Source organism: Agelaius phoeniceus, chromosome 1 (genome assembly GCF_051311805.1).
Source record: "Agelaius phoeniceus isolate bAgePho1 chromosome 1, bAgePho1.hap1, whole genome shotgun sequence".
Lineage (NCBI taxonomy): Eukaryota > Metazoa > Chordata > Aves > Passeriformes > Icteridae > Agelaius > Agelaius phoeniceus.
The window spans coordinates 141,925,802-141,940,851 of NC_135265.1; the positions used below are offsets into that span (position 1 = coordinate 141,925,802).

The 15,050-nt window shown below is 41.1% G+C and overlaps 1 protein-coding gene across 1 annotated transcript in view; it reads right to left on the reverse strand.

Moving 5' to 3' along the window:
- The window catches only part of SNTB1 (syntrophin beta 1), a 115,803-nt gene that overhangs the window by 14,324 nt on the left and 86,429 nt on the right, over positions 1–15,050 (reverse strand). Inside the window, exon 4 of the mRNA XM_077188594.1 lies at positions 21–160. Coding sequence (XP_077044709.1) covers positions 21–160 — 140 coding nt within the window. The remainder of the gene's footprint in view (positions 1–20; positions 161–15,050) is intronic.

Below are 15,050 nucleotides of genomic sequence, written 5' to 3' on the forward strand. Positions count from 1 at the left end.
TGATTGAAAAGCAAAGGTACCTGGTGGCGAGCAGGGGGTAGGTATGCACAGGGCTGAACCAGGCTTCCTTTATCCGTGGCATGCTCTCATATATTAAAAGGTCTTTCTCTGTCAAAACCACCAACACTGGCTTCCAGTGCTTCTCGTTGTCTCCTGGCACCTGGAAAAGAGCAAAGTCTCAGTGAAAAAAGAAGAGCTTACAAAGCTGCCAGCATGCAAAGCCAGATGAGACAAACATGTTGAGTTCTGGGTGAGAAAATGAACACACGAGACTTTTACTTCCCTGGCTTTTTGACATCTCCCACCTGAATTTATAATCAGATGCAGCAGAAATGGAATAACGTGCAAAGTCATCTGCTGCTACCATTAGCAGTGCCATTTCCAGCCTTCCTTCACTACAGGCTACTCCATAAATGCAGTATTGGAAGAACACTGAGGTGGAGCTGGCTGTTAGTTAGCTGTGGTATGCATGAAAAGACCTTAAAGGTATATTTATAATGAGCACCATTCATGTGTAGCTGGCACATTAACCTGAGTCCTGAACACTGCTGCTCCTGTTTCTGTTTAAAAAAGCTGCAACATCATCGCTATTAAAGAAGAGTGATAGATAGCAAAACCAAGTGTTTTGGGGGTAGATACTTTTTTTCCTCAGCAGTTCACTTTTTTTTTTTTTTTTTTGCTTCTCTTTCCTTCATACTATTCTTCCAGTTTTAGAAATGCCTTTGTAAGGAGATCCAATGTAAATGTGGGGTTCATCTCAAGCACTGACTTGGTAATGGATCTGTCTTCACATTTCAAACCTTTCTGTCAAAGATGTCCAAAGACCAGAGCATCAGAGCCTTTTACTGGCTGCAGAATCCAGATCTGGAATTATATTTTGCAAGTTAGATGTGTGATGTTCACATGGCAAGACAATTATTGTTATGGGGACCAAGTATGGATCCTGGTTTTTACTTCTTCTACTCTGGCAGCATAGAAGTGTCTTAAAATAGTTGGGGATATGTAAGGATTTTTATTTCAAGTAAGAATGAAGCTCTTTCATGGACAAACTAATCATTTTCCTTTTGGTGCACATAAAGAAAAAGAAACACTGGTCCACAGTAATACTCACATCCACGCTTTCAAACACAAACATCTTGCCTGGGTACTAAAAGGAATGAAACAAATTCTGAGATTCACCAGAGAATCTGCTTGTCTTTATGACTCCTCCACTAAAATCTCTTCTGGGATAAAGAAGCAGCTGTCTGTGTTGTTCTGTGGTTGATGCCAGTCTACTTGCCATGGGCATGTGTCACTGGGCACATTGTTGGGTGGAGAAACATAAAAGGGATCAAAGTTTGCCCAGGCTGGGAAAGACACACCCAGGTATGATAATTCAGAACCACATTTGAAACACTTGTATTTTATACAAAGACAGGCGCCCACAAATTTCTGAACTTTTAAAGGCTTTCAAGAGCAATGTGACACACCTTTACCTCACAACACAATGCCCAAAACCAGATCTTAAACTAAGATTTTTAATATGTATTTCTCCCTCTGAACTAACTTTTCCAATAATCATATTCCTGTTTACAGTATTACTTGCTCACTGGTTTTTCATGTCTCTTGAAGTCATAAACAGTTCATCCTTTCAAGTTCTACAGAAGCATTAATACTTATTCATAATTTTCTTGTGGTGACAGTTTCTTGAAATGAAATCATTCATTTTCCAATAGGGCCGAATGGAGAAGACACATAATTAACACACCTGTTACTACACTCAGGTAAGAATGCAAAATCCAGAGTTCTCACAGTCCACATACCATGAAAATATTCACATGAGCAAAAAGCATCCTCAGCTTCTTAATACCACAGCTATTAACTACAGTTCACACCCCAGGTCCTAGCGTGGCAATACAGAAATGAGTGTCACAGGTAAAGTTAACATTCAGTAAATGTTAGTGTTAATGTTTAATTTTGGACCACCTCACCTCTGTTCTTTAACTAGAAAGACTTTAGTACATACTTTTAAAGATTTCTAGAAAAGAAAAAGGAAGATAAATATGAAATTTCCACGACCACAAGCAATCTAAAGACTATGGGAAGCTGTTCACAGCTTTTCTGCAGAACCATCCTGCCTGTGGAGCATTTCCAATCACATGTTTTGCTATCAGGGCGCTGGTCAGTCAACAGTGACTTCAGAAACTTTGGGAAACAGTGTTCCCTATAAAGCAATTACAAGAAAGAGAATAAAACTGATTTTGCCAGCTGGTCCCACAACTCTTTGCTGGACAGCTGTAATTATTAGGAGACAGAATCTCCAGCATGAATCCTGAAGTTAATGACCTGCACTGTGAAGCCCACAGCTTTGCCTCAGTCCTTCCCAACAGCAGGGTGACTGTGGAGAATATGTGGCTTGGTCATAAGGTATTGAAGATTTTTCTCAAGAACAAGTGACCTTGCACTACCTCTCCTTGTGGGATGTACCCCTGGTTTGCAGGGTGTGCACTGGAAGAGCTGAGGAGGCGAATGATGTTTGCCTGTGTTCTGCTCTGAAGCCCTCCCCAGTGAGCAGGGCCATGCAATGCACACACTTCTAAACACAGCTTTTAAACCTTACAGGGACCATAGCTGCCTCACTGATGAGGAATGCTGGTGTAAGCAACACTGCTGCTATTTCAGACCTGAAGAAGGATTTGTGTGCCTGAAAGCCTGTCTGTTTTTTCCCAACTGTAACAGCTGAGCTAATAAAAGATACTGCCTTTCCTTAAAAACCTTGAATTGCATCACTGTTCCCTTATTTTCTAGGGTTTGGATCAGGCTGTAACAGCTGATGCCATGCTGTTCAACAGGCAGTTGGCACTTCTGGAGGGTGTCAAAGAGAACATGCTGTCCTGTAAATGGTAATAGCAAATTTTACAAAGGAGGAAGATACCATTAGCCTACAGGGCACATTCATCACAAATCAGCATGGGAAATTAATCCAGATCTACATGAGTCATACCAAGCATTGATAAAATAGCAAATTACAAAACAAAAGCAATAAACGTGCTGCTTATGGGCAGCTAAGCAAAGGATTTATTCAAGTTTTAAAGGTTTTAGTATCTGACATACCATAAAGATAACATGAAATGCCTGTGTATGAGTAAATTTAAATATAATTTGAGATACATTTTAGAGGCATGGTTTTAGATAATGATTAAGGCTAGCTCCTTAGCCAGAATTTTGCAGAGTTCTGGCACTTGCACTACAGTTTCTTCGCTCCAGTTCCCACTTGCACGAGTACAATTCAAAGTGCATCGATCTGTGTTGCAGACAAATAAAATCACCATCCAGTCTAAAAAACTTTTCAAACTCAACCTTTTTTCAAAGTCAAAACTGTTAGATCAACTCTAGATGAACTACAGAAAAGTAAATACTCCACAGCAAAATGAATCAGCAAATATTTCCCTGGTGTTCTGGCCACTGCTCAAGTACCTCCAAGCAGCAGGTACCAGTGTTCCATCTGTGTGTCACTGGGGTCACCACTTATATTCCCAGGTGAAATTCCACCTCAAGTCAATGAAGCTGTAAATGTTTATAACCAGAAGGAAACTTGATTTTTTTGTGTGTGTGTCCTAGACATACTATGCCCCTAGATCAAAGTCTTAAAGTTCAAACTTGAAAAGGGAGAACATTTTCTAAGAAAATAAGTGCTGTGAAGAATAGTTTTTGCTACTCCAAACCTCTTTGCTCCTCATTTACTCACCCCATTACATGGAAACACCACTTTTCCCCAATGCACTTCTTTGGCTGACCTTTCCAAATTCAGAAAATATTTAACATGCTGCATTAAAAAGATGAAATCCAATTTTTTTTGTGTATGATAACATGATGGCTGGGCTTGGGATGACACCAGAGGAGACGTGTGTTCACAACATGCTCAGAGACAGACTTCCCCCGCAGAGTCAGGTTAAGAGTTCTGTTCCCACACAGACACTGCAGTCTCTGCTGGGGTGGTAAACACTCCTGTGGCACACACAGTGGGAACAGACAGGAATGTGGGGGCAGATAAAAGGTGTTCAAGAACAGCTGCTGAATTCCAGTAGCTACACCAGTAGCTAGCCTTGCCCATCAGTCCTTGGCTGACACAACCACGCTCCAGTGCAGGGCACAGGGGGCACACACAGGGCTGGGACACACCCAGGACATGCCTGAGCTCTGGCTGCCTTTGGGTGCCTTTGCAGTGCCAGGCTTTGCTCTGGGACCAGATCTGTGGTGTCAAGGACTGACTGCAAGTGGTGACACAAGCTCAACACTACCTGTATGGCTGCTCCTGCTGCTTCTCTGGACACTGCTCACAATGTACCCTTAACTCCCCTGGCACACAGCAGTGTTTCAAAGGAGCCAGCTTGTTGTGCCTGAAGTGCTGGGGACCCCTCTCCCCTCCAATGGGTGTCACAGCTTCCAAACCCTTAACAGTTTTCACATATAATTAGTTACCATAAAGACAGGGGGGGATCTCAGTGGAGATAAAACGTTCTACAACTGTTTGGACCTTTGCTCTTTCATCTGCCAGGTTTCCTTTTCAAAAGGTTTTTCTTTAAATTTTGGTTATTTATCCACTTCAGGCTGTCAGGAATGGATGAAAAAATACTTTTAATCTGTGAGGCTTACAGATAATTAAATTAGAAGCCTTGGACTACTCTGAGAGGCTGTTTTATATTTTTGTTGCCTCAAAAGGAACATTTCAATTATATTCCCTGTTTAGTAAACAAATTATAAACTGCCAGCAGACTCCACTGCAGCAAGTATCCAAAATGTGTCTTTTCAGAGACCACTGTGAAGTCAGCAAGTGTATGTTTACACTAAGTGATTTTTTTTAACCCCCTTTTCCAACACCTTCTCCCAAATCCCAGACCTACACTATCCTCTTACACTGAGCACAGGAGGAGCAATCAGGAAAGAATTTTCTTGCTATTTTACCTCTTCCTTAAAACCTCTCTGTGCTGACAAGCCAGATTTGACACAGGCTGGGATATGTTCTGCTACGTATTTCTTGCCTTTTCATTGTCTTTTGATGAAGGGTTACATCCATGTTCAGAATAAATTTGATTAATTTACAGAAACCCACTTGTCAGTTCCTGAAAATAACAGCTGGGACTGAAAGGGTTTTTGCAAGATGAACAGCAGGGATGCAGAAATACATCCTGCACACCCCAGCATATGCAACAACGCTGATCTTTGCGCGAGCTCATTTGATGGGAGGCAAATTGCGACGCGGGAGTGGGTGTGAGTGACAGCCCAGGCAGGGGAGAGCAACACCTCCCATACCACATGCGGATGAGATGTGCTTTGCTGCTAAACTTTGTAGTTTTAGACAGGAAATATGTGCACCTTCTTTAGCATTTTAAAAAAAGCTAATGAAAACGTGCCTGGTTTTGTTTTTCTCTCTTTTTGACCTCAGCGGTGGCTCAAAGGTGGCTTGTGCTGTTATCAGATCTGGATTGAAGTCAATGCAGAGATGAAAATCCCCCAAAGGGCAGGGCACAATATTGGCTCCTGTGAGCAGGGAGCAGCGAGTGAGTGATGCACACGTTGGCACCAGTGTGGTGCAAGCAGCCAGAGCCACACGGGTCAGGTGGAGCCACAGCAGGGACCTCACTGATCCAAGCCTTGCACTGATCCAACCCCAGAGCCCAGGAATACACTGACACCCTCAGTTACAGGCACTGCTGAGCATGGACAAGACACTCATTCTCAAGACAGGTCTGTTCAAGTCTGAACTCCTTCTCATTATCATTTAAAATGAAAGGACACAAGCCAACATTTGCCAAAATGAACACAAACACATCAACACAGCAATATTTCAAACAATGTCCTTGCTCTCTAGACTAATGGGATTTTCAAACAGCTCTGGCTCATATCCAAAGACGTCTAAATGCAAGAAAAGTACCTAAGTGCTGTGAACTCACCCATGCAAGAATGGCAGGTGATCTGAAACCTTTCCTACAGCCAAACAGGAATGCCTGATCCCCATTTTGCAATAGAAGTTTGTTTCAGAGTTTGGTAAAGTCAGCTGGAATTTTCCTAATAACTCTTTAGACCATGCCCTTGGGAAATATGCCTGGAGGGTTCCATGTCTTCCATGCTACAGAGAAGATGGTGCACTGGAAGAGGATGGAATTCAATATACACATATTGGAGCAAGGGGAATTTTGATTTGATACTCAGGAAAACCTCTTCCGTGTGTCGGGGTGGTCAATACTGGTAGACACCATGAATGGCCACCCCTCAAGTTACAGCATGACTATGCAAGGGCCTGAGCAAGCTGGTCTAGCTGGGTCTAACTTAGAGCAGGGAGGTTGAAATCCTTCCAACCTATATGAAATACCAGAAGAAACTGAAGAAGTTTTTTTCTTCTATGAGTGAGTCGATGAAATACCAGAAAAAAACTGAAGAAGTCCAGATTTGGATCAGAGAGTCATCACACAGATTTCCCCTAAGGTAAAGTTGGTTGTATAATTATTCTGTTCACATGTAGCTTTTCATGCATGTATTCCATGAATGTTGCACCAATATGAATGCAGTAGTAATACAAAATAGTTATCACTCCTAAAGGGTTTGCAGGATGATTTGCCTTGAGCCTTAAATCCTCTAGAGCTGTATAAGAAGTGCATCCTTGATCCTTCTATCTTGATGGAGTCTAACACTCTGCATTTCCATTGCAGCAGATTAAAGATAAGAAACATAAGGGAGTTAAAATCCCAGCATCATATAAACTTTATTCACTTTACCTGAAGTAAAAATATAATACACAACAATATGAGAAATTTTAAAATCCTCATGTGTTGTCTTGACATCCACAGAAACTGATTAACTAAATACACAGAAATCCAAGTCCAGGGGACTCAAAAAGGGAAAAAATGGTAATTCATCTATTTTTGAAATCTCAACCATGACCCACAATCCTTCTGCTATGCCTGAAGTTGGGATTTGAAGGTCCATAAATAAGAGCTATTCTTCAGTGAGACAGGAGATTCTAACCTCATGATAATGTCAGGATTCTTTCCAGGGAAAACCAAACATGCAGTATGCACAGGAGATGGCAAATGTCCCACACCATTTGTTAGGACACTGATTGCTTTTCATCTTAGTTAAGCTGACCATTGTGATTTAAGAAATATGCTGGTGCCTCCTGGGTAAAACACATTTTCTTCTATAGCAGTGACTTCAGACCATGACAGCACTGTGTGAAATTAGAATAGCAGTAATTTATGATAGCAAAGCTTTGCAAATAGCAAAGGTCCACTCCTGAAATGATAGTGTTGAACCAAATTACTTCTGTAGGAAAACCTACACTTTGCTATCTTTTCTTGTTTTCATTTCTATTGCTTCTCAGAAATTGCCAGGGGAGAGCAGGGAAGGTAAGAGGACATTTCATTGCTCAAGGGCAGTAGCCAACCTGTAAGTCACGAGGACAGAGACAGATGCAAGTCAGACACACAGGAAGGTCAGCACAGCTCCACTGGCCACTGAGGCTCATCAGGAGATAGTGGACAGCTAAAGTTCAACTGCCCTTCAAAGACAACTTGACTGGGAACAAACCTGGACTGGAAGAGGTCACATTTTTAGTACTGCTCGTTAAAGAAGCACAGGGGAGTGAGGACTAAAGGGAGGGAAAGACCATTAACACCAGGCTTTTCTAATCAGTTATACTGATTGAACAAATGAATGGAAAGCCTGAAGAGTGGAGGTGAGCACAAACCTGCTATTTATAAGCAAGAAACTCTGTAAAAGTGGAGGCACTCACAAGTACTTACCTCCATGACCTGTCAGCAACTGTTTGATCTGCCAGCACCAGTGTTTCACACAGCAACCTGTCTTCCAGCAACATGCTCAAAAGCACACATTCAGGATAGAAGTGGAGATGCTATTAGAATAGACACCTTTGAATCTGTTGTGTGTGCATACATAACTTATTTGTGAGGTGTTTTATCAGTGGGCTCTTCAGACTGCACATGAGAGTGGCTGTAAACTTGCTTTCTGAAACATGTCTTATGAACATATCAACAAAAAGCTGCTGAAGCAGCTATTTGAAGTTTAATAAATATTTAAATAAAAACCAAAGAATTAAAATGTGGTAGAAACTGTACTTCTAAGATGCAGCTTAGTTTTGGGAGAGGTGAGCAGCTGTATTGTCTTCAAAATAATCACTGGACCCCAAAGCACTAAAAGCCTAGTGCTGGGAGAAAAGCCTGTACTTCTCTTCAAAATGGAGCAGTCTCCTTCCTCCAGTAAGCCAGGTTTGCCCTGTGAAAAACCAGGAAGGAGCACAGCACAGTCATGTGTCTTCTGCTTCAGTCCATGGAACTATTTTGCACATCAGGGTCAGCCACAGAAGGAAGGGGATTCTACTTTGTGCTGGAGGCTGTGGAAGCTCTGCCACCTCTCCTGTGCAAGTGCCCAAGAGCAGATATTGTTACTTAGTGGTGGGGGAAACAGGTATGCTCCAGGATACCAGGAACAGCCACTGATCCCTGCCATGCCCTGCAGTGTGCTGGAGCTGTGCTGTGAGCAAAGTGCTCTGTTCAAGCCAAGGTGAAGCACTTTTTGAGGGAGTACATTACATCATCATCAGTGGGACATAATGGCAATTGTACAAGAGCAGAATCCATGTGCAGACATGGATGTTTCAACTAACTGTCCCTGAAGGCTCTATAATTTGCAATTGAATCTGACCTCTGCTGATCAAATGGGTTCCACATTAAGATAAATGAGTAATAATACCCATTGCCTCAAATTATACAAGCATGTCATCTTTCAATCCAGTAAAAGTGTGTGGATTTCTAAATATCAGCTCAAGAACACTTTTCAACAGCCTCCAATCAAGTGGGAATGCTGGAGGTGGACTTTTGCTTTGAAAGCAGCTTGCAATTTTTAACAATGGCTGAAACATGAAAAATGCAATTTGAAATGATTACAGTGTCTATTTGGTGAAGGACAGGTAATCATCAATGTCTACATTAAAACTATAGTGACTGAAATCTGTCCCAAGAGATGTTCTGTGCTTTTGTCTACCACATTGTCTTCCCTAATATTCAGTCTCAGAAATAATGGCCCATCATGGTTGGTACCTTTTGAAGACTGACAGATTTGACTACTTTACTCAAGGGTCATAATAAATCACAAGTGCTGGAAGAAAAAATAGTAGGGGAGCAATAGAGAGAGAACAACATGTTTTGTTCTCATTGTTATTATGTTGTCTGGAGGACAATCCAGAATACTGTGTCATTTCAGTCTGTGTGTCATTGATCAATAGTCAGTAATACTGAGAGGCTGCAATGCAACTAATGATCTCAAGCAAATGAGTGAATTCAAAAAACAATTAAAATCTGTATGCTGTACTTCATCAACTGTAATTTTGAGCATGCTGAGAAATATTTGGAAGCCTTATTAAAAAAAAAATTCAATTAGAATTCTTAAAAATTTCACCTAATTTTGAAAGAATGTGGAGCAGCCACAGATGTCTGAAAAATTTGGTGAAAATTAGTCACAATTTGGAATCCAAATCTACTTATTAAGATTTATCACCAAAAAAAATTCTACTTGTCTTTTTTTCTGATCTATTTATTTACCAAGTTGTCAGCTTCAAAGCCATTTGATTATTTGAAACCTTTTTCAAAAATGGTTACAAAGTCTGTACCTCCATCATCAGGACAGACCTCCACAAGCTATCTAAGAAACTCAAGCAACATACCTGGTTTTGGGGCCTTTTTTGTGGGGGGAAGGGAGGAGGAGAAACTTAAACATGCACTTTTCATTCTGATTTATCATATCCAACATTTTCTGATAGGCAGGATTAGTTTTTTTTTTTTTTCCCAGAAAGCCAGCTGAGCTGGCTCTGAGAGACCTCTGCTCACCAAAGAGGTATTCAGTTTGCTGCACCTTGGCAGCAGTATGGAGAGCTGGGAGAACATCCAGCAGGTCTTCCTGGTGGATCTTGGCACGAATGGATTCCAGGGTGCCAGTAAGAAATTAACAGCTATTCCATTTAATATCCAATTCACTTTCTTTCACTGCTTAATGAAGACAAAACTGAATTTAAAATCTTTGCCCTTTCGGAGAGTTCTGTTTGATTTGCAATTTGTTCGTTTTCTAAGGAATCTGTACAGAAGACAAATGGTATCTAACTAAAAGTGCCACTTTCCCCGCTGAAAAACTGAGCATGGAATCTTTCTGTCTTCCAGAAGGAAGGCATAAATCAATCCAAGCCAGCAACTGGTTCAGAAATATGAATGCTTAGATTCATGGAAAGAGAGCTGAAGATAGAACCATAGAAATATAGCATTGTTTTAGTTGGAAAAGACCTCTAAGAGCATGAATTCCAACCATTAACCCAGTTCAGGAGGCTTGGTACCAAAGAACAACAGGTCTTACCATTAAAGACTGAGACAAAGAAGGCTTTAAATACCTCAGCTATTTCCTCATTCTTTGTTACTCTGTGTCCCCCCACCTCCAATAAGGGCTGGAGATTCTCCTTAGTCTTCCTTTTTTTTGCTGATGTATTTATAGGAACATTGTATTGTCTTTTACCACAGCAGCCGGGTAGGTTAGGTTCTGCATGGGCTTTCACCCTTGTAGTTTTCTCCCTGCATAACCTTACAACATCCTTTAGTCTTCCTGTGTTCCCCATCCCATCTTCCAAAGGTCATAAACTCTATATTTTGTCCTGAGTTCCAGTCAAAACTCCCCATTCAGCCAGGCTTGTCTTCATCCCCACCAGCTCATCTTTCAGCACACAGAGAGGGTCTACTCCTATGCCTTTAGGATTCCCTTCCTGAACACTGTCCAGCCTTCCTAGACTCCTCTGCCCTTCAGGACTGCTTCCCAAGGGATTCTCTGAACCAATCTCCCAAGTGGATGAAGTCTGCCCTCCAAAAGCCCATACTATTGGTTTTGCTGAGCCCCCTCCTTATGTCTCCAAAAACTGAAAACTCATTTTGTGATTGCTGTGCTCAAGATAGCCTCCAGCCATCACATCACACCATCACATCATCACATCACACCAGTCCTTCTCCATTCCCAAACAACAGGTCCAGTCAGGTGCCTTCCTGAGCTGGCTCCCTCACCAGCTGTGTTACTCCAGAACCTCCTGGATGACTTGAAAGATGAACACTGCTCAGGGGAGGACAACCTTGGTTCCCAAGATTTGTCTAGCCTGCTCTTCAAAAACGTCCCTGACACAAATCCTCAGCTACTCTATGGTAGTCCTAGGCCAGTTTCACCACTAGAAAAGCTTTGCCCATACTGGAGCACATCCACTGTGGTCCTGGGGTTACTGTGAGTTCAGGTATCTTTGCATGCTTGGGAGACTAACAGAAAACTTGAATTTGCTTTTTTAGCTAAAAGTAGTTTTAAGATGATCTTTACTGTAACCCTGCCAAAGTAACTCCAGGAGAGCAATGGTCACAGAGGAAATGGGTAAGTGGGAAGAGTGCAGGAGAGGAAGTTCAGAGCTAGAGGATAACTGCAGCTTGTCACTGGTCTCTGATTTGCTGGGCAGCTGTCACCACTAGCTGTGAGGCACATGAAGAAACACACACATCCCTAATCATGCAAAAATAACTGGCATGGCAGTTTTAATAGGAAACCACTGTTATCAACTGTAGTCAGCCAAATTTCCCTTGGGGATGTCAAATGGGGCTCGAAAATCAGTCTGAGGTTTGCCTGGTATTTAAAATACATTTTTAATTCTTGCTGATACATCAAGCCTTTCTGCTTTGCTGACATTCCATAGTTTCAAGCTTTTCTCTGTGGCTAGGAACATACAATAAAAACGAGAGCTCAGCTTTCATAAACCCTATTTATTTCAGAAGATGCAGTCAAAGAAATATCCCTAAAGTAAAAGTATTCAAACTATGAGGTTGCCACCTATAGCCAGGATGTGGGCTGCCACCTCCCAAGAGGCATGACTTTCCCAGATCTGATATTGTTTGTATTGTATCTTGTATTGTACAAGACCAGGCAAGATCACAGCCCAGGCATTTACAGCAACAACTCTTTTAATTAATCTATTATCTACCAGAAAAAAAAAAAAAAAAGGCAAATATTGAAGGCCATGGGTTAATAGAAATTATGAATATTCAACAAAAGGAAGACAAATAAAGAATATTCTACCTGGCAGTTACCTATGCTGAGCTTTAAATTAGCCACACAGGATAAATGGCTTTAGTGCTGTGTCATGTTATTTCATCTAGATTACTTTAAAATACACAATTAGGGCCATCAATCTACAGAAATAAATCCCACAAATATCAGCAAATTACATACTGTAAACTATGTAATTTTTAAAGCTAATGCTCTCTATCTGTTCTAATTGTCAGTGTTTCATAGTTTTAAAATAATTACAGCATTAAACTACTTTCAGAAAATTGTACTGAGAACTGAACATCCTTCTAAAAGAAAAACTTAGGATGAATAAAGTTAATCTCCAAAGTTAGTATAACCAGATTGCATGCTACAGGTTATCTACCTGTGGATCCAGGATGAGAAATTGAGATTTCAGATTTAAGAAATAACCCTGGGATACATAATTTAATAAAATAAAGAACTTCCTGGTAGCAGCATTAGACTTTCAGATCTCTTAACAAACATATCTCCTATCCAAAGAGAAATTATTTTTGGCACAAGAGACATACGATCTCACGAACCAAGTGATTTGATCAATGGAAGTTTCTTTCCTGCTGTGGGCTAATAAATCACCCCAGGCAGCAAGTGCCAGCCATTTACAGTATGAGCTGGCTGAGGATAACTTAAACATCCCAGAGCTGCTGCAACTTCTGCAACTACAACAAAGTGGAAACTCCAAGAAGACAAACAAATGTGGACATTACCAAGTGACTACACCTAATTCCACCCTTGGATTTAGAAATATACTTGCCCTAAAGGAAAATTTCACTAGGAAATTTTACAAATTATTTCTCTTATTTTTATTTCTACAACAGAGATAAATATTTGTCTATTTGTTGAAATTTCTTTTGTAGTGTGCCCTGGCCTCCATCTCATATATTGGGAGAAAAAAATCTTAAGTAATTTAGTTGAGTAGCACTACAAAAAGAAAATTGGGAACTCTGTATTTCTTTACATAGTTTCATGCTAATATTCACATAACCAATTTTAGAAGTAGAGCAAATGGGATTGCACTGGCTATCATATCAGCAGTTTCATACCAAAATTTCTGGATTTTTAAATACCCTGTCCTCTTTGGCTTTTTTATTTCCTTAGCCATATGGAAAACAGCAAGGCACAATTAACTATTTGTCAGAAAACAATCTATTAATTAACATGATTCTGTGTGAATGGGCTGAAAATCATGTTCTTTGCTTGCCAAAAAGCTTCCATTTCTGCCTAATGTTTGTGTTCTGAACTAAACATAGCTACAGATACACAGCTTGACACAACTGACCACGGCAGAAAAGGACAACTGCTGCCATGGTTTTTCAGAACCAGCAGCCATTGAGATTTTCTAAAGATAGGCAGGGGGTCAGGAGAGCTTCACCTCTGCATCTCCTAAAATTCTTTACTGACAGATCCTTGATTGAACTGGGCAGAAACAGATGAAATCCTAATTAAGACATTTAAATTTGTGACAGAGCTTGAAAGAGAAAAGATTTGAGGGGGGAGGAGGGAGAGTAAGTTACAGTGTTTATTAGGCTTAACCTTAAAAATATAGGGTCTGACTTCAATTATATTTATATCCTTACAGTTCTACTGACGTCAATGGATTTACTCCCAAATTATGCCAGATGGAAATCAGGCTAGCTATTACAACATTTTCATGCATATAACTAGTACCCCTTTAAATGCACTACTTATTCAAAAGTACATCCTGAGACAGCAGGCATGCTCACATAGCTCAGCCACCATCAGAGGCAGGGGCAGTCAGTGATGGGGATGGTGAGGCTGAGCTGCAGAGTGATAGAAGGGGAAGAGAAAGAGGAGATCAGGAGCAAACTTCATTTGCTGTTACCTGCACATGCACATAACCTTTGCTGCTGCTGCTGAATCCTGGGCATTAAGCTGTTAATGTCTGGGGCTGACACAAGGCAACATGGTGGATATTTGCTTCCCTGGAAGAAAGGCAGTCTGAGATCTCTGTTACCTGTGAGACTGGTATTCTTATAATTCATGTTTTAGCACCACAGCCTGTAATGCTATTGTTTCCAAAAATGTGAACCACTCCGCAGGTCCACACAGGCCTACAGGTGTGTGTAACCATTATCAGTTAGTGGCTGCCTCCTTGTTACTGTTTTTCAGAACTGTTCACTCACTCGAATGTGATCCTGTAACCACAACCCATTCCTTCTGCTTGCACTTGCAAATATCCAAGCAGCTGTTTCAAGTTATTTGAAGAGGGCAGAGACTGAAGTTTTACTTGATGTATCCGGGCTAACAGAAACTGATGATGTACATGACCTTTGCTGAGCGCAAACTGAGTCCAATATGAAGGAAAGTAAGAGAGAGGAGCTAAAATTCCTCTCTTTGAAGTCTTCTTGGAGCTGTGAAGAATTAATCTTATGTGACTATGAAAGGTTCACAAAAGGCTGGTCTTATTCTTGCTAGTAGAGAAGATTTCCATACCTTCCAAGCCACTCAACATTTTGTACACCTGTCTGTACCTAGAGCTCTCTGCAGTTCATCTATTCATCATCTGCTCCTTCCACTGTCACCTTCCTCCAGGCTCCTCTAGCTCACAATCTTCCAAGCTCTTCCAGTGCTGTCCCACTCTTCCCTTTCCCCCAGCTCTAATTGTCTTTCTGCATGTACCCATTTGGCTTATGTCCCAGAGGAACAAAAATCACAGCAGAGACATATCAGATGTTTTGTCCCATGTCTCCTTCTTCTTCTTCTTGCACACTCACATGGTTAGAGTTTGGAGCAGGGTCTGCTCCTATTGGTACTACTTCTGCTGCAATCTCACACCATGGTATTCCAGCTTTGGCTATACCCTGGGCACTTTCATACTAAAATAATTATTATGTTATTAGCCACAACAACCACCCCCAGAACCTGAGCTGCTCTCTTTCTCA